This window comes from Brienomyrus brachyistius, chromosome 9, assembly GCF_023856365.1.
Source record: "Brienomyrus brachyistius isolate T26 chromosome 9, BBRACH_0.4, whole genome shotgun sequence".
NCBI classification, from domain to species: domain Eukaryota; kingdom Metazoa; phylum Chordata; class Actinopteri; order Osteoglossiformes; family Mormyridae; genus Brienomyrus; species Brienomyrus brachyistius.
In genome coordinates, this window is record NC_064541.1 from 20,195,334 (window position 1) to 20,215,047 (window position 19,714).

Genomic DNA, 19,714 nt, shown 5'->3' on the forward strand with positions numbered 1-19,714 from the left:
ACCCTCCAAAACCCTGCTGAGAGTATAGAGCTGGTCCACTGTTCCACGGCCAGGGCAAAAACCACACTGCTCCTCCTGAATCCGAGGTTCGACAATCCGGCAGACCCTCCACTCCAAGACCACCGAATAGACCTTACCAGGGAGGCTGAGGAGTGTGATCCCCCTGTAGTTGGAGCACTTCTTAAAGAGGGGGACCACCACCCCGGTCTGCAAGTCCAGAGGCACTGCCCCCGATGTCCATGCGATGCCGCAGATGCGTGTCAACCAGGACAGCCCCACAGCATCCAGTGCCTTGAGGAACTCCGGGCGAATCTCATCCACCCCCGGGGCCCGGCCACCGAGGAGCTTTTTGACCACCTCAGCGATCTCCGCCCCAGAGATAGGCGAGTCCACCCCCAAGTCCCCACACTCTGCTTCCATATCGGAAGGCGTGTCGGTGGGACTGAGGAGGTCTTCGAAGTATTCCTTCCACCGACCCAAAACGTCCCAAGTTGAGGTCAGCAGCGCACCATCCCCACCATAAATAGTGTTGATGCTGCACCACTTTCCCACCCTGAGCCACTGAATGGTGGACCAGAATCTCCTCGAAGCCGTCCGGAAGTTGTTCTCCATGGCTTCGCCAAACTCCTCCCACACCCGAGTTTTTGCCTCAGCAACTGCCAAAGCCGCATCCCGTTTGGCCTGCCGGTAGCCGTCAGCTGCGTCTGGAGTCCCACAGGCCAAAAAGGCTCGATAGGACTCCTTCTTCAGCTTGACGGCATCCCTTACCACCGGTGTCCACCAGCAGGTTCGGGGATTGCAGCCGCGACAGGCACCAACCACCTTACGGCCGCAGCTCCGGTCAGCTGCCTCCAGAATGGAGGCATGGAACATGGCCCATTCGGAGTCAATGTCCCCCGCCTCCCCCGGGACATGGGAGAAGTTCTGCCGGAGGTAGGAGTTGAAACTCCTCCTGACAGGGGATTCCGCCAGATGTTCCCAGCAGACCCTCACTATACGCTTGGGCCTGCCAGGCCTGGCCGGCTTCCTCCCCCACCAGCAGAGCCAACCCACCACCAGGTAGTGATCGGTTGACAACTCCGCCCCTCTCTTTACCCGAGTGTCCAAGACATGCGGCTGCAAGTCTGACGACACAACTACAAAGTCGATCATCAAACTGCGGCCTAGGGTGTCCTGGTACCAAGTTCACATATGGACACCCTTATGCTTAAACATGGTGTTCATTATGGACAATCCGTGACGAGCACAGAAGTCCAATAACAAAACACCGCTCGGGTTCAGATCAGGGGAGTCGTTCCTCCCAATAATTGAAGTCCCCTAGCAGAATAAGAGAGTCCCCAGGAGGAGCGCTTTCCAACACCCCTTCCAAGGACTCCAAAAAGGGTGGGTATTCTGAACTGCCTTTTGGCGCATAAGCGCAAACAACAGTCAGGATTCGTCCCCCCACCCGAAGGCGAAGGGAGGCTACCCTCTCATCCACTGTGGTAAACCTCAATGTACAGGCACCCAGTCTGGGGGCAATAAGTATGCCCACGCCCGCTCGGCACCTCTCCCCGTGGGCAACTCCAGAGTGGAAAAGGGTCCAACCCCCCTCAAGGAGACTGGTTCCAGAACCCAAGCCGTGCGTCGAGGTGAGTCCGACTATATCTAGCCGGAACTTCACAAGCTCAGGCTCCTTCCCCATCAGAGAGGTGACATGTAAGGGTGCCGTTATGAAGTGCCCATATAGTGGAGAGAATGTGATGCAGTGTCCTATAAGGTGCCCTTGCAGTGGTCTGAGCGACCCCTCTATGTACCCTTGCAATGGAATAGGCTGCTGTTATGTTCTCATATTACAGTGCATGACCATCTAGGGTGTACTGGAGGTGAGCCCTCTGCTGCCTTAAATAGGCACCGGACCCTCCCCTCAATCCTGACCAGGACATGTAGTTAGAAGATGGACATATATTCAAGAACTGTTTAATCATATTTTCTTGTAAAAATATGTTATTGCTAACTCTCTTTTCTTCATAATGAGAACACTGAACTATTAAAAATAGTTCAAAAATAGCATATGTATACATGGCATCATAGAACTAGAAATAGAACTAGAGATACCCAGGATAATTTTCCTACTTTGGAATTTATTGCCATTTGTTTTGTTTTTTTTTGCCATTTTATTGTCATTTAGTGATATTAACACAATCAACGATGGGCTGGGAGACAAGATCTGTTTATTTGTGCAGTATTTATGCACATTCATTGCTAGCATCATCATTGGGTTCATCAAAGGTTGGAAGCTGACCCTTGTCATCCTAGCAGTCAGTCCTCTTCATGCTGGATCTGCTGCAGTCTGGTCCAAGGTAGGATGAACCAACCTTCTCATGATGATTGTCCAAAGAGATTATATATTAAATATTAAGGAATGTAGGAAGGCAGACACTGAAGAACCTGTGTTCATCCCCTGTGGTCTCACAATACCTTTGAGTAACACTGTTGAGTGTTCTGTGCTCTTTTCAGATCATCGCCTCCTTGACGAGTAAGGAGCTGTCAGCATATGCCAAGGCTGGGGCAGTTGCTGAGGAAATTCTTGTGGCTATCAGGACAGTCGTGGCTTTCAATGGGCAGAAGAAAGCAGTGGAGAAGTACGTCTCACTCTCCAAAGCTACCGATGCCCCACTGGGAAATGTAAACATGTAAAAAATAAAATGTGTCCTCAACAGTAGCATTAAAGGTTTATTTATATTGTGTGAAATTCCAGGGATGTAGGTTGGACCCCGTTATCTGTGTTACAGCTCCCGAATGTCATCTCCTCTTTCACTGTGACTTTGCTCTGCTGAAACAGGTTACAGTCAGAGCACGATGCTGATGTGAGATTGCAAAGTACAAATCGGCTGACATGGCAGCTGCATTTCTTTCAGAGAAATAGATAAACATATTTGTCAGAGGAGATGTGAGCAGCAGCTTGTAGTATACAGGAGTAAACAATGCTATTCCATTCTCTTTTAGGTACGAATGTAACTTGGAGGAGGCTAGAAATTTAGGTGTGAAGAAGGCTGTTGCAACCAATGCGGCGTTGGGACTCAGTCAGTTCTTTATGTTGTCGACATACGCCCTGGCCTTTTGGTATGGAACAAAGCTTACAGTCGACGAACCTGAAAACTACTCCATCGGACGGGTTCTCACTGTAAGCCGTCATTGACTATCTCTCATGCAGTAACAGTGTATCATAGTTGTGTGTGTGCAGGCTTATAAATTCTCTATTCAATATATATTAAGAAATATGCTCATTTCTTACTCTGTAGTTTGGTATTTTAGTACATGCATTTGTATTTGGCATTCTAGACTTATTGCAATCTACTGAATTTCACATATTTTAATAATAATGTTCATTTTCATTTTCCAGGTGTTTTCTGCTGTAATGATCGGAACATCATCTTTGGGTCGAGCAACTCCATACTTGGAGAGCATAGCCAAGGCCCGTGGGGCGGCCTATGAGATCTACAAGACCATTGACCTGGTATCAATATTAGCCTGATGCTACAGTCACTTTGGCTAATTAACAGGCAGCCTGTACTTTTTTGATGCAAACTGACCCTTTGTGTTCCAGCCGCGTCCGATTGACAGCAGCTCGAAGGAAGGCCACAAGCCAGAAACGGTGAAAGGAGACATAGAGTTCAAGAACATTCACTTCAGTTACCCGTCCAGGAAGGATGTGAAAGTAGGTGCTGATGTAGTTTTGTGTGCAGAAGAAAGCTTCTCTTTACAAACTCCCATGACCAAAACACGGAGCGACATTTTGATGCAAAAACCAAATGGCCTAAAATGTATTTATTAAATACTAAACATTCATGTATGCAAGATATTGTGGCAGGGCATGAGCAGTAATACACCATGGTAGTTTCACACATTTCAACCCCAGAGAGGTAAGTTTTATTCCATACAACTAAGGGGTAGTGTGTGACTCAGCAGCATAGGCTGCTGTGCCTGTATTCGGGGGGATTTCGTCTTTCGGCCCTGAAGCCCAATTTGCTCCAGGGCAGCGGTCAACATCAATGCACATTCTGATGGACATTAAGATGAAAATGCAGTTTTCAGCACAGACATGGTGTGCAAAACCATAGCCTACATAGTGATTTATCATGAACAGAGATGAGTCTTGCCATGGATGTATTTGTCCGTGAACGGACAGGTTGATGCTGTGACTGTGGTTTATCAACTCTGTGTCACTTTGCACGCAAACATCTAAGTAAATAAAACGGAATTAGGAGAATATTGTCACGAGCAGACAAGTAAAGACTTCAAAAAGGTTTACTGCTATAAACCAAAGCTGGTACAAAGAAGAGCAAAGGTACAAAAGCACAAGGCATACACAAAATTAGAAACAGGCATGGCAATCAGGCAAAAGGACTATGCAGAACTGTGAACGGGAAGGCGAATCAAACGTCAAAACACAGCAAGGAAGAACTATAATACATGCACAAATGAATGACAAAGCGGTAAGAGACTCACAAGGAGGGACTGGGAGGAACTGGGCAAAGCAGAGCAAGACCTGACACAGCTGGACACAATGAATCAATCAAGGTGAAGGAGGGAACAGAAATGGGTGGGTAACAATATGGGGGAAGCTGAAGTGGATTCTGGCACCTGGAACGTGAGGATACAATGGGCAATGATGCTAAATTTAACTGGGGAAACTGGTGATGATGGTGATGATCTCTTTAATTCCCCCACTAGATCCTGCAGGGTGTGAATCTGGTGGTCCCTCGTGGAAAGACCATTGCCCTAGTGGGAGCCAGTGGCTGTGGAAAGAGCACCACCATCCAGCTTCTGCAGCGCTTCTACGACCCAGATGCTGGAGAGGTGTGAATGCCGGTCCTACTCTGAAAGAAACACATCATGGCCACCAAGGCTTTGTGGCCGACAGGCCAGCAAAGGCACTGAGTTCTGCATCATATGGAGAAGAAGCAGGATATTTCCTTTAATGACAATGTTCTCGCACATTCGCCTTAGTTCTCACAGCGATTAATAAGAGTGTCTCTCGGCGGCTGGACTGCAGATCACTCTGGACGGACATGACATCCGCACGCTCAATGTGAAATGGCTGAGGGAGAACATCGGCATCGTCAGCCAGGAGCCTGTGCTCTTCGCAACCACGATTGCTGAAAACATCCGCTACGGCTGGGAGAACGCCACGGACGAGGACATCGAGCGTGCCGTGAAGGAAGCCAACGCCTACGAGTTTATATCTGAACTTCCTGATGTATGGTCACAGACTTGTTATTGGATTTTTATTAGCAAAAGCCAGGATCTATTTCTGTGATGTTGAAAACTTTTTTTATTGTATAGATTGCATAGTTCAGATAGCACCAGATGGTTCCCGGGTTTGATAGAGCAGGTGATAACAAAAGATGTTTGCCACAGCTTAATACAATGACCTGCTCGTGTTTCATTTCTCATAGAAGATGAACACGATGGTCGGGGAACGAGGGGCCCAGCTGAGTGGGGGGCAGAAGCAGAGGATCGCCATCGCCAGAGCCCTAGTGAAAAATCCCAAAATCCTGCTGCTGGATGAGGCCACCTCCGCTCTGGACACTCAGAGCGAGTCTATTGTTCAGGCTGCCCTAGATAAGGTAGGGCTGGGCAGGCCAGACTTGGAGAGTGGGGTTCTATCAGTTTTACCAGGGTTTTGAGGTTACTGATTCTCAGAGCTATTTTAACTATGATTGGACATGACCTCCCCACCGAGGAACTCATCACCGGCTCCAACAATAGGGAATCTGGATTCTTTCCACAGTGTATTGTATTAGCTCTCTGTGGCATGGCAGCCCAAACTGGCTTGAATTCTGTCGAGTGCCTCAACACTACATTTTTGGTACTTTTTGCTAAATGTGTCACTCAGAGAAGCCTGCAGCCCCTACAGCATGTGTGGATTGACCATGAGGAAATTTGGGAACTTTCCAGGTGAGCCGGTCAAGTTGAGGGCAGGTCTCTCCTCCTCTTTCCTGGCATTAATGAGCTTATACACCATGGATGCCCAGCCCATCCATCAATCTTGGCTTGTCTCCAGGTGGATCACAGGAGATGAGCAATGAATAATGTTTTATTTCAGTGGGGGTCACAATTGGCAGAATATATCAAGAGGTAATCCCCCCGCCCGCCCCCCCGATTGTTAGTTGCTTTTTGTTGCCAGTCCACCCCTTCCCAAGAGCAACATGGAATGGAATTCTGACAGAACATGCATTGAAGGAAGATTGTTAGAGTCATCATTAGACCGATGATCTACAACAAAAATGATAAGAATGATCAAACACTGACCATGTCTCCAGTTTCTTGTCTCCAGTTAGCATTATACACAACTAAGAATGTAGCTAATATGACAGGGGCAGATGGTGGAAAAATTTTATAAATCCATTCACATTGAGGTAATGATGCAAACAAATACCTGTAATAACTAATTTGGTTAAACATTACATTATTTGATAATGACCTAGACTGTCGTATAAAGGCACGGGCCGGTAGGACGACAATAATCATCGCTCACCGCCTGTCAACTATCAAGACGGCCGACATCATCGTGGGCTTCAGTGATGGTGTGGTGACTGAGCAAGGAACCCACAGCCAGCTCATGGCCTTGAAGGGGGTCTACTACTCATTAGTCATGGAGCAGGTAGCTACCAAGATTCAAGCTCCATGTTATCATATAATAACATCAATGTTGTCATATTCATGAAATAAATCACCGCAAACTACCAGCTGAAAATGCAGTTCAATATTACCATATCCTTGACTTGTTCCAAGAAATGTTGCGTAGCTTAGTCTCCTCCAAAATTCATATGCTAACCTTAACTACTGCGGCCATTTTACAGAATTCAGGTAAAACAGAAGATAGAAGTGAGTCAAGCGAAGACGACTCGTGTGATGAGGACGTGGAGGAGGAGTCCTTTGAGGAGGACCCGGTCTATGCAGAAATTCTACACAATGATGTAGAAGAACAAGGCTCATCCCAGAACGTCTCTCTGAGGCGTACAGGCAGCCTCCGGCGGAGATCTTCCAAGAAGAAGAAGAAGAAGTTCCTCAAGAAACCTGCAGATAAGGAGAATAAGGTATACTTAATGTAAGTCAAGGTACCTGACTTATTCAGTGGAATCCTGCAAGATGAATCAAGGTTTTTAAAAACACGTTAGCAGTGTTTTTCTGTCCAGACAAAACACAGATTTTAATCTGCCCATTTAAATGTGGATTCATTTTTTCTTTCTTGTAGGAGGAAGAGAAGCTCCCAGAAATTCCATTCAAACGGATTTTAGCTTTGAATAAGCCGGAGTGGCCTTACTTGCTGATTGGGGTGCTTGCCAGTTTGGTGGGCGGGGCCGTCTATCCCTGCGTCGCTGTTATCTTTGCAAAAATACTTGGCGTGAGTAACTTCCTGACTTCCAGAAGAATATGTCACTGATCATCATGGTGGAGTAAATACATGAGATGTCATGCTCATTCTGTTCTACCACTGCAGGTCTTTGCTGAAACCGACCCGGACGTGAAACGGCAGAAAACCCAAATGCTTTCATTGCTTTTACTTCTGATTGCTGTAGTCGCGTTCGTGATCTACTTCGTACAGGTCCATCACATAGCCTTTAGATACACATTCTATCTGCTTCATATGTAGCTAATTAGCATTTGATGTTTTAAAATGTTAATATGTCTAAATTTTAAGAAGTCTTTGCAGTTAGCCTGCACATACATCAGTCACTTTCATTACTTCCAGTGACACTGCCTGTTAAAAAGGACTTGCTGAACAGCTGCCTCATTCCCTATTTCTCCAAAATTTCAGGGTTACATGTTTGGCAAATCAGGAGAACTTCTGACAATGAGACTGAGAAGTCAGTGTTTCAGAGCCATGATGGGGCAGGTAAGGCTGCATTTTTAAATGCATCTGATGAGTAATGAAAAGTCACAGAAATTCCTGGAAAACTGGAACTTGAACACAGACGTGCACTGGAGCTTGTTCTGACTTTGTCTCCTTCAGGAAATCGGCTGGTTTGACGACAGCAGAAATGCTGTGGGAGTTTTAACTACTAAACTGGCAACCGATACGTCGCTGGTCAAAGGGGTAAAATTTATTTTCAGTGCCCATTTGGTACTTGTGGGATTACGCTGAGTGATTGTGGAATAATTTGACTGATTAGTCCAGATGCTATGGTACCATATCATGTGGGTTCTGAGAAGACTTAGCTAGCCAGCACCTTTGTGAGTTAGTGCATGTGTTTTCTCTTCAGGTAAAGGTACACATGACAATAGGGAAATACAACACAAGTATTAACACTAACATTCTAATATTGCATTGTATTAATGAAAGTAAAAAATACACATAAAAGCAAAATATTTTGCCTCAGTTCTCTACTCTCATTTCCATTCTTTTTCTAAACCAGTGGAAACTCGGGCCGGTTCTCAAAAGGCACCAATCGAGAACCAGCCCAGCACTGGCATCAGCTCCAGCTCAGGCTTGGTGGAAACTAGGAAACTCTTTCTCTCTGCCAGGTAGCAGGATCCAGACTAGGCCTGGTCACAAACACCATATGCTCTCTGACCATCGCCATCGTCGTGGCCTTCATCTTCTGCTGGCAACTTACACTCCTCGTACTCGTCTGCATGCCTTTCCTCTCGGGAGCCAACTTCATACAGATGAGGGCCACTGGCGGCCATGCTTCTACCGGCCAGAATGCCCCAGAACATTCTGGACAGGTAAGGCACATGTATAGTTAGCAGTGAATGTTAAAGAATAGTCTTAATAAGACTCCTTTTAAGACTCCTTAAAAAGTCTTAAAAGGTCATAAAATAAAACCAGGGAAAGTAATGTTATAATTGTCGTAAATTTGCTGTAGGTATTAAATTTGCAGAAGATGCCTTTAAGGCTGATGGCCAAATTATCAAGCTCAGTGTCCTACCATAAAACATCCAGCAGTGTGTATGTGTGATTAACTTACTGTATGTAGCCTTGTCATGTCCCTCACACTCAGTCACAGAGCGTCCCGATTGTAAGTCTTAATAAACATGTAATTAGGTCACATCAGTGTCAAAACTAATATAATTTAATTCCACATGCGTTGACTAGGTTTAGCAGAATTAAATTTCCCATTTTGACAGACCCAGTGTCAATGATCCGCACTGTAAACATCAGTCATGCCATAACTTTGTCAGTGAATATGCTACTCTGAATTTACCATCTGTATGAAATGTTTTACCGAAATTAGGTTGCCTTACCCTGAAATCAATTCTTGCAACACTTAGCATTAGAAAACCTTTTTTGGCACAAATCCTGCACAGGAACCCAACACAATGTAAATCTCTTGTAACTGGATTGTTACAAACCCATCAGCAGTGTTTGTTCTGCGGTGGAAAAAAAACACCGCTTGTTTTACACCACGAAAGTTCCTGGTTCGATCTCCAAAGCCGACGGGGAACCTTCTGGGTTGAGTTCAAGTGTCATTCTTACTGTATAATGTTATTCTGTATTATTTGATCTCCGTAAAATACTTCCAACCACATCCGGCTGAAATGTTCTGCACAAATAACCGTATCTTGTCTTTGCTTTTTACCAATGAACTTTCAAAGTAGACTGTGACTAAACAAAATATAAAAATATCTTCTGTTCATATTGTTTTAGCAGATTTTTTTCAGTTTCAGTCATTACATGTCATGCTTGACCTTTGTAATATGGATACGCTTTTATTTTAATTATTCTGGAATTAATTGGAATGCTGAGACGTGATTTTTATAGGCTTTATTATATTTCCTACATGACATGAGTAGTAAGATCACGGAATTTCGTCCAGCAGAACCATGTTTTGGGAATCTGTTCCGACACGTTGGACGTTTTTTGGGACGAAGCTTAACTACACAAGACAGTTAACCAGACACTTCACACGTCAGTGTGTTTGCCGTAAGGGTGCTACGCTTAGTATTATACAGGGGTGCCAAACCTACCGTGGGTCCAGATGGGTGATTAATGAATAATGTCAGTCGATTGCGATATATCAAAATATATCAACGCTATAGTAGAAGGGAATAATAATAATATGGTAAAAGCATTGAATTTGACTTTTTAAATGGTGTAAGAATCCTGCATATTAAGTTGTGTGGTTAATAAGGTCTGCCTGTTTACTGCAGATCTCCACAGAGACAGTTGAGAGCTTCAGGACGGTTGTATCCTTGTCACAAGAAGAAGTATTTTTCCAGAGATTCAAAGATAGTTTGAGTTCTTCATACAAGTAAAGTGTCCTTTTATTTAAATCACTTATGCTTCAATTACTAACGTTGACCTTGTATATAAAATCCATGCATGATAGATGATGCCTTCTTTTTTGGAAAGGATTTAGCTATGTTTTGTATATTTGCATTATTAATTTTTGATAATAATATATAATAACACTGTTTCAGGACTGCTCTGCGTAGAGCCCCCACCAATGGAATAACCTACGCCCTTGCCCTAATCACCCGGTACTTTGTCAACGCTGCGATTTTCCGTTTCGGCGCATGGCTTATAGCGCATTGCTACACGCAGTACGAGAATGTTTTTCTGTAAGTCTTTAATTTACATATCGAGGAAAATCCAGACTGGTGTCAATGCTGTCTTGTTTTACCTGATGGATGGTGCATAACTGACTGTGCTTGGCGCTCTCCCCAGTGTGTACTACGCCATTCTCTTTACTGCTATGAATATCGGATACTTATTCAGTTTTCCTACGGATTTTACGAAAGCAAAGGCATCTGCACAGCGAATATTAACCTTGCTGGACAGGAAGCCTGAGATCGACACTTACAGTGAGAAGGGCGACATGCCTGTAAGTTGTAGACCAGGACTTATGATTCCTTAGAATGTGACTTATTATCATCATATTTATATTTGATAAATGACTGGCATCCCATGCAGTGGATACTCTTGTTTTAAGCCCTTCGCTGGCTGGGATAAGCTCCAGGCCCCATTGTGATCCTATACTGGATAAGCTTCAGGAAGATACATGGATGGAAAAGACCATTATTGTGCAAAAATGGTTAGACACAAATCTATGAGTTTGTCACTTGCATGATGTATCCTTTACCCAGGGAACCTGCACGGGGAACATTGAGTTCCATGACGTCCACTTCATGTACCCAACCAGGCGGAACGTGAATGTGCTGCAAGGCCTGAATGTGTCTGTAAGCTCGGGCCAGACTCTGGCCCTGGTTGGTGGGAGTGGCTGTGGGAAAAGCACTTCTATCCAGCTGCTGGAGCGTTTCTACGACGTCGCTTCTGGACACGTGGTGAGGCAGTCAAGACATGTGGCCCGTTTCCCACATTCTGGAGTAGTACTGGGGCCAGTTTGACATGTCTACCACATTAACACTGCACTCGAAATGTCACCTTCTGGCATTTTCAGCTGTAGGCAACCCAATACGTAACCCACATGACCCTGTTCCTTTCCCTTGTTCAGTCTCTGGACGGGCACGACATCAAGTCTCTGAACCTGGCCTGGCTGCGTTCTCAGCTGGGCCTGGTGTCTCAGGAGCCCATTCTGTTTGACTGCAGCATTGCTGAGAACATCCAGTATGGCGACAACAGCCGTGACGTCTCCCAGACGGAGATTGAGGAAGCAGCCAAGGGTGCCAATATCCATACCTTTATCCAGAGTCTTCCAGAGGTATGGATTTTATTCAGTGGGGTTCCTTAACTTCAGCCCTGTAACTGGATCCAACTGCAAAAAAAAATGTTGTGGCTCATATTCGGTCAAACTAAAAGCGATATAAAATGGAAATAGTGATATTTTACTAACCACCATAGGGAAATGCTCTTTTCAACTCTCCTATCTTGCTATGCATGAGACAGATATACACGTGAGAACACCTTAGCATGTTTTTGGACTGTAGGTGGGAACCGGAGAACCCAGAGAAAACCCCACAACGACATGGGGGGAACATACAAAATCCACAAACATGGAGTCTGGGCCGAGATGTCTGGGCTGAATCAAGGGTGTTTATTTCTCCAACAGCCAAAAATCATGTCCAAAGCTCAGGGTCAGTAATCAGGCACAACATCAGAAACCATATTGAGGCAGAACACAATCCAAGAGATAAAGTCAAGAATTCAGACACTCAGATTCAGAGTCTGAAAACACAGGCAGTGCCAGGCAAGGTGCCCATGTGGTGTGTAAAGTGAACTTCACTGCCAGTTTCATGGTGCTCCATCTACTGGATGGGGTGGGTTTACTGAAGACAAGTAACAGAGATCAGCTCAGAGAACACAGATGACAAAGAATCTGCTTAGTAAGGAGCATAGCTCAGACTACTTCACAGTCTACTGAGAAGTCTAGGGGATATTTAACAGCTTGTGTAGGATTGAGTAACAGGTGTTTTCGATAATCAGGTGAAGATGATCTGAGAAGGATAACTGGGGTCAGATACTGGGGTTGGACGCATGACACCTATATAAACAAGTGTATCATTTCTCTGAGAATAATACAAAATCCGGTTTAAACCCACACATAATTAGGACGTAAACCTCATCTTAAAGACAAAGAAGAGACAGTATGTCCTGGTTTCTCAGTTTATTGCAATTGAGGTTAAACAGTCCATTTTGAAATGAATAAACATTGCAAGAATTTGTATGTATATTCGGTTGACAGACATACAACACCAGAGTGGGGGACAAAGGTGCCCAGCTGTCTGGGGGGCAGAAGCAGAGGATTGCCATCGCTCGGGCACTGGTGCGTCATCCAAAGGTGTTGCTGCTGGACGAGGCCACTTCCGCACTGGACACCGAGAGCAAAAAGGTCAGACTCATTTACACATTTTGGAAGAATGCCCAGTGGTGTATTAAATGCATTAGTTTTATGGCACAAAATGTTGTTGAGTAAACCTCCCATTAGCGGCCTACTGAGATTTGAGAATCCCGCATCTCACACAAAGCTGCTGTCTGTCCACTGAGCAGATCGTGCAGCAGGCCCTGGACAAGGCGCGGCTCGGTCGCACCTGTGTGGTCATCGCCCACCGTCTGTCCACCATCCAGAACGCAGACATCATCGCCGTCATCCAGAATGGAAGGGTGGTCGAACAAGGAACGCACAGCCAACTCATGCAGAGGGAGGGGGCCTATTATGCCCTAGTAAATGCCCAGGAGTCTCACTGAGACAATTTAAGATACCGGCACTCAGAGAGAAGTCTTACTTATGACTGGGCTGCCAATAAGCCTATTTTATTAAAAGTGTAAGTACCATAGGGTGGTTTATAATAAGAAATACATGCACTACTTTGTGACGCTCATGAAGACACTGGGTAGCTTCAGCGGTTTGTCAGCTTGAGGTACAGTACGGTGTTGTGTTACTGTCTGTTTTAGTGTATTTGAAAAGTTTGTATGGGCAGAAAGGTAAAATATTTATGAAGACAAACATTTGACTGACACTAAATAAGAACCTTATGTATCCATCCCAAGTTACCTACAAATTTGACTTAAAGACAGACTTAAGGTAACGTGTCTAATTCCTAACCGGGGGACTGTCTGTACAAGAGCAGCTGTCATGTACAGAGTACATAGTCAGTTCCACCATGATATAAAATTTTGACTTTAAATGTTTAAATGTAATAAAACCCAGATGAGTTCTGATTACGGAGGATAAATGAAGATGTAAGATGTAATGAAGATGTAAATGCAGTAATACAATATATATGTAGAGATGGTGCAATGTAACTGTAAATGACATTGGTGTAGAGCTGGGTACTTTCTGTTTAATGTGGGAATTTGCTGTTATAATCTAAGATTTCTTTCATGTGTTTGAAAAGAAAGTGCTTTTCCGGTTAATTTTTGGTTTGCGACAGTGGTAAGTCTTGTGTCAAATGAGCAAAAGTTTTTTTTTTGAATGTGTGAATAAAGAAGTGGGTATGAGGTTCAGTTTAGTCCAGCAGGCTGCCTGATGCTCAGCCCTGAGCAGGTCTAGCTACATGGAACCACGCAAAGCAGTTGATCCTGAAGTGTAGAACTTGTGGACAATTTTGAACAGTTCCCTTCAGCGTTGAATTACACCAAACGCTTAGAAAATGGGCTTGAAATGGTTGAAGTGCTGAATTGGGGGGGGCTGCGTGTGGATCAGTGGGCTAAGCCTGTGTGGCTGTGATCAGAAAGTCACCCGTTCAAACCCAGCCTCAACACGTCTGTGGTTCCTTGAGCAAAACCCTTAATCTTCCTGCCCTTCACAGGCTACTACAAAGAACAAGTTGAGGGAGGTGTGAAAAAAGACAATCAATTAAGTTCTTGAGACACAGAAACATACTAACTTTAGGCCCTTGTCTTTGGGGGGCCACTGTTGCCAGCAAACAGTCACTACTCTAAACACTTTAGTAAAGTGTGTCATGAATGCAATAGCAGTTAACAATGACACTTACTAATGCTTATTTGTGTATGATTTGTTAAGTCATTAAGTGGTTTAGTATTGACCAATCATTAGAGATTGGTTAACTCATCATGACTCAGGCATATGCTTATTTGTGTGGCAGTACTGCAAAGCGTTACCACAACGACGAGCCCCATTTGCACTCATAGTCGACATTATAATTTTATATTGAGATATTGACCTGTTATAATCATTAGTATTATTACGTTGCCCAAAAAAGACCGTCAATTTATTTTTGTCATCTGTTTTAGGTGATCTCCGTTTCTCTGTGACAGGATATCAGGCAAAAGTTCAAATAAAGAAGAACTTAGAAAATAGATTGATCTGAGCATTCAGACATCTAGGAGCAAGACAAGGAACTGCTTCAGTTACGCTCGCTAATTAACGATCGATCTTCAGAGGGCTACTAGACAACGAACTACACAGTTGCGAAACTTTCGGGAAATACACCCCAGTTAAAAAGCAATTCAAATTATTGTTTAAATAGTTATTTAAATGATATATTTATCAATACTCGTTTAAATGACACTTTAAATTGTAATTTAAATGACATTTATTTTTTGTAAATATCCCATTTATAAATTGCGGAGTCTCTAATTTAGACTTGGTGGGGGGGCAGGCAGATGCCGGTCCATTACATGGCACGTACGATTGAAGAGCAGCTTCGGGTTAATGTGTTCAGAGTTCACATACCGTCTTCGGCTTGTTCACAATTCATATTTTAATATTAATTAGCAAAGCACCACCTTCCTACGTAGCTGACTGGACAGCTGTGATTCCAGCTGCAAGAGACACACGACAATACGGTAAGAATGTGATGTCAGAGGACAGCAGTATATACAAGAGCCGAGATTCCCCCAATGATATTGTCAAAGATTGGAAGCGACACTTCGTAATATGAAATTTCGCTGCCTACAATAAAGGTCTTCTATCGGCGTTCTGTGTAAGTTTTTCATTATTTTGTATTTGTTTATCTTATTTTAGTTTCACAATAATCAATTTTTCGCCACATGAAAGACGACTGACATTACAATCGCTCTATATATGATGTCTGTATGTCAAACTGTTAATTTTTCGGTTTTAGTGGAGTTAGTCTGAAACTTAGAAAAGCACCTCCAGATTTCATATTACCATGAAGTTACTGACGGGGAAAAAGTAATCATTTTGGTGTTTTCGAAAAAGTCCTCGTCATTATCCCTATCTGTCCGTGAATGTTTTGGTTATATGTACCATTATTTGACTTTATCCAGTGTTAATACTTGTATTGCAAAAGCACGAGCAGAAGGCATCTCGTGACTTCCTTCTGGAAATGGACTATAAGTATTTAAATGAAAAGTATTCGTGCTACGAGATCTCCCTCTAAATCATAGGCGGTTCTAGACCTTATTTAGTGGGGCTTTAGCCTCCCTATTTTTTGCCCCTCTCCCCCAAATAAATATTTTTTAAATATATTAAATATTTTAACTATATAGCAATTTGTCCCATATTTTGTATACATGTCGTACCCCGACTTAGCAAACTTCATCGTGGTGCCCCCTCCCAGCCCTGCTCTGTAAATTTAGTAGTGGTGGTGGTGTTTTCTTTATTTCTTGAAGGGGGCTGACCCCCACTGAGAGTCAAATCCTACAATCGTCCCAGCTCTAAATTTCTAATTTTCTTCACAAACGTTGCTGTTCAAGGCTATACACAATGTATATGCAAAATATTTTAACAATTCCCCTCAGGGTGTTTTGTTATTTTTCCTACTCGATAATAATCGGCATTTCTGCACTGTCAGAAAAAAAGGGTACAGCCCTGAGACAGTTTTGTACCCCAAGATACAAACAATACTAACGTACCGCCAATAGTACAAAAATGTTCCTTAAAGTCAATTTCTGTACCTTAAAAGCTACCTTTACATACGGGAAGGGTACAATTGGCAGAACGTTGAGGGAAGAAAATCTTTCTCCGTGAATCAAGAATGTTCAGTTAAAAAGCACTGGGCGAATGGTAAGGTTCTATATAGGCGCAAACGTAAAACAAAATGAAACAGCAGCCGCAGGACACACATCGTCATAGGTGTGTTTTCATTCTACTGGCACGTGATTTAATGCGCAGATGAATGAGTCCCGGAGCTTTGCGCATGCAGGGTACTTAGGGCAATAAGGTAAAACGGCCAGATAAGCTTGCAGCGTCTTTCTGCTTTAAATATCAACAGCCCACCTCTCAAAACTAGCCTCTATGTTGTTACAGCTGTCTCATTAGATTTGATTGGTGAAAATTTGCAAACATGGGAAGGGTTGTGTCTTAAAGTTATACTGATCTGAAGAAACCCGTGCTAAGTGACCCGACATTTCAAATCGCACTTGTCTGTAATAAGGGCTATGAATAAAAAGGAAATTAGCTTGCAAATTAAACAAGTAGGCTATTACATAATTAATAATTTACAATGACTCTGCAGTTTTATGCAGGTATTTGCAGAAAGTGCTGTCACGTCCTGCCCGACCTGCCCGTCACGTTAGCCTTACCTGCCCCTGACGTTAGTCACCCTCAGCTGACTGCTGTTTACCTCTTATTCCGTGTGTGTTTCAGTATCTCGGTCAGTATTGTCCGTGCCATTCCCGTTTAGGGTGACCAGATAATCCATGTCAGGGAGGACACATTGAGCTAGGACAGGATTTAAAAAATACCATTTTAATTAAAAGAACCCGGATCTCAGTTAAGCGCCGAGTTCTTGCTGCGTGTCATTGGTCAGTCTCCTAGTATCATGCTTATGCGGCTAACGTTAATATGAAACTGCTGGATGACTTTTTCAATCAAGAAGCAAAATCAAGAATCACTGACAATTTTAGATTAACTATCTATGCTATCAATTAGTTTTAAAAGCTTGTCGTTTTCGTATGCAGATCACCTATTTTTTGTTTAGATTTTTTATATATAGGCCTGTTAGTCAGAGCGTAATTGTCCTGCCTGTCCTATCCTTCCGTGTGCATTCCCCGTGTCTACCGGCTGTTTCTGATCGTTGTCATTAGTGTAATGTATTTAGTCCGCGTTCAAGTATGTCTCCCCGGTCCGGTCATTGATGTTGCTAGAGTCTATATGGCCTTCGTGCGAATTCAAACTCGGTCCTCGGGACCCACTGCCCTGCTTGTTTTGCAGCTATCCCTGCCCCACACACAAGTCCCAGCTCTCTTTCAGCTTCTGATTGACTGAACAAACCTGATTCAGGCAATCAGCAGTGTGTGAGGCAAGAATAGCTGGAAAACAAGCAGGGCAGTGGGTCCCAAGGACCGAGTCTGAGAACCACTGTATTAAACCCTTTTATTCACTCTGGTCCCCGTGCTCGTTCCCCGCTTCCCCGTGCCTGCTTCCCCGCTCCGCACCGTGTTCGATGTGACAGTAATCGTTTCAGCCTGTAGCCATAGGAGTCATCTGGGGTCAAATTGCTTTTCTTCGAGGTTGAGATTTGACTAGAATTTACCAATACTGACGTTTTAATCGCTGTATTCTACTGGCCCATTTAACTGATCGTCTGGCCCATTTCAGCTGAATGTGGTAAGACCGTCAGAGGAGGAACCAGTCAGTGTTTCAAAGACTATAGTAAAATATGCGTCGTTTAAAAAAATTTAGACGTAGAAATATGACAAATTTAGCCCGTTAACCAAAAACTGGGTGCGTATTCGTATCTCTCAGTGCTTTGGTATTTGGACAGAACTGTGAATTTGTTTTCCGCTGTGATTTATTTGTAAGTGTTAGTGGAGTTTCAGTTCACATAATTTTGCTGGTTTTGTTTTTAGAACCCTGAGAAATTGATGAAATTGCGCAGAATGCAGTTGCGGTTCTTGATCGCACTCCGTTAAGCCTCAGTAAAGGTGTCTGTCACTGGGGATTGCAGTTTGAAAAATCTACTTACCTGTATATAAAGTCTTTCAATCGTTAAAGTGGTAAACGCCATCCCCGATAGTCTTATTGTTTTTACATGTTTTTGTGTACTTTTAAGAAATATCGATGGCCTAAATTCATATTTTGATTTGCATATATATGTTTTTCATTGAGTTTACATTTTATTTCGTTTTTGATGCTTTTTATCCAAAGCGACGTACAGATGTAAGGGTTGCCGTTTGCTCCCCAAGAACAAATATGTTTCCTCTGTCAGTCGATTTCAGGTGTTTAATTACAAAGATAAAAGGAAAAAAGCCACATTACGGAGGAAGAAGCTGTACCAGACACAATGTCCGGAGAAGGTATTTTTTTATTTTGATTTACAAAATACACAATGATCTGAAAATGTTAATCGCCTGTGTCTGTAATATTGTAACGGGTTAACAGAATAATTCATTTTGAAGTTGCCGGGATCTGTGATTGACAAGGTATGTGGTTATTGAAAAACATGCCGATTCCCCTCTTTAGTTTCTCAGGACGCGCTGTACGCGAATTCCTATATCAACGATGCCTTTGTGGAAGACGAGAAACGCAGAGAGGATGAGAAGGACCCCCCACCTCCGGAGGAGCCAACTCCGGCGTCAAATAAAAAGGGATTGTTTAGGTAAACAGAGACGGACAATTTTCACTGACATGAAGCAATTCCTTAAAGTCTCCTTTTGCTTCATTTGAACAGAAGAGGAAATGCCGTGGGGAGGCTTTCCCGAAAGCTTTTTAACGCTAGGTACTTCGTTACCTAGTACTTAAGAATTTGTGAAATTTCAATTAAATACAATCATACATCGCTTTTCTTACGCGGAGGCTGGGAAGGAGTCGAATCTATATCGCTCCGGGGTGGATGTCTGGTCACTCGCCATTCCGCTCCTGGCGGCAGCGATGTACGTTTCGATATACAATACTTTGGAAAGTATTACTTGAAGTTAGTTCGTTAATTCTGGAATAACGAAGGACTTCTGGAAACGCTCACAGACCTCACTTACTCTTTACTTACGTCTTTTTCGTTATTCGCTAAGATCGCGCGCTTTCTGGAAACCCACCCCAGGTTATGTACTCAAATTGTATACAGGCGTTAGAGCAATGGGCAACTTTTGCGCTAATTTGTAGTTCACATTATAGTTTTATATTGCGATTTTGACCTCTCATTATATCATCAGCATTATAACGTCCAGAAAGACCCTCAATGTGTTTTGTCATCTATTTCGGTCGATCTCTGCGTCTCTACGAGCAAGACAAGGAAAACTTTAGTTACCAAGGGTTTCTGGAAACGCGTGCTACTTAACGACTGAAGTACAATTTGACTATTTATCGTTATGAAGCATTCTAGAAACGAATCATGATCTCCTAGTGAAGTGTCTCCATGCCTCTTTTTAAATAGTCGAATGTAGTTATTGTAGCAC

The 19,714-nt window shown here is 43.5% G+C and overlaps 1 protein-coding gene across 28 annotated transcripts in view; it reads left to right on the forward strand.

The window, feature by feature from the left end:
* Window positions 1-19,714, forward strand: part of abcb5 (ATP-binding cassette, sub-family B (MDR/TAP), member 5) — a 137,834-nt gene that overhangs the window by 82,889 nt on the left and 35,231 nt on the right. For 4 of the 28 annotated variants that reach the window (XM_049025375.1, XM_049025361.1, XM_049025357.1 and 1 more), the window contains exons 1-3: window positions 15,203-15,339; window positions 18,532-18,619; window positions 18,786-18,921. The exons of 6 other annotated variants lie outside the window; for them this stretch is intronic. In XM_049025375.1, coding sequence (XP_048881332.1) covers window positions 18,607-18,619; window positions 18,786-18,921 — 149 coding nt within the window. In that variant the 5' untranslated portion in view covers window positions 15,203-15,339; window positions 18,532-18,606. Of the gene's footprint in view, window positions 1-2,170; window positions 2,343-2,499; window positions 2,625-2,988; window positions 3,167-3,385; window positions 3,500-3,589; window positions 3,701-4,716; window positions 4,843-5,794; window positions 5,944-7,807; window positions 7,886-8,002; window positions 8,087-11,079; window positions 11,278-12,940; window positions 13,863-15,193; window positions 15,340-15,850; window positions 16,975-18,531; window positions 18,620-18,785; window positions 18,922-19,714 lie in introns of those variants that run through there. 18 more of the 28 variants (XM_049025365.1, XM_049025391.1, XM_049025364.1 and 15 more) reach the window with 15 other exon arrangements.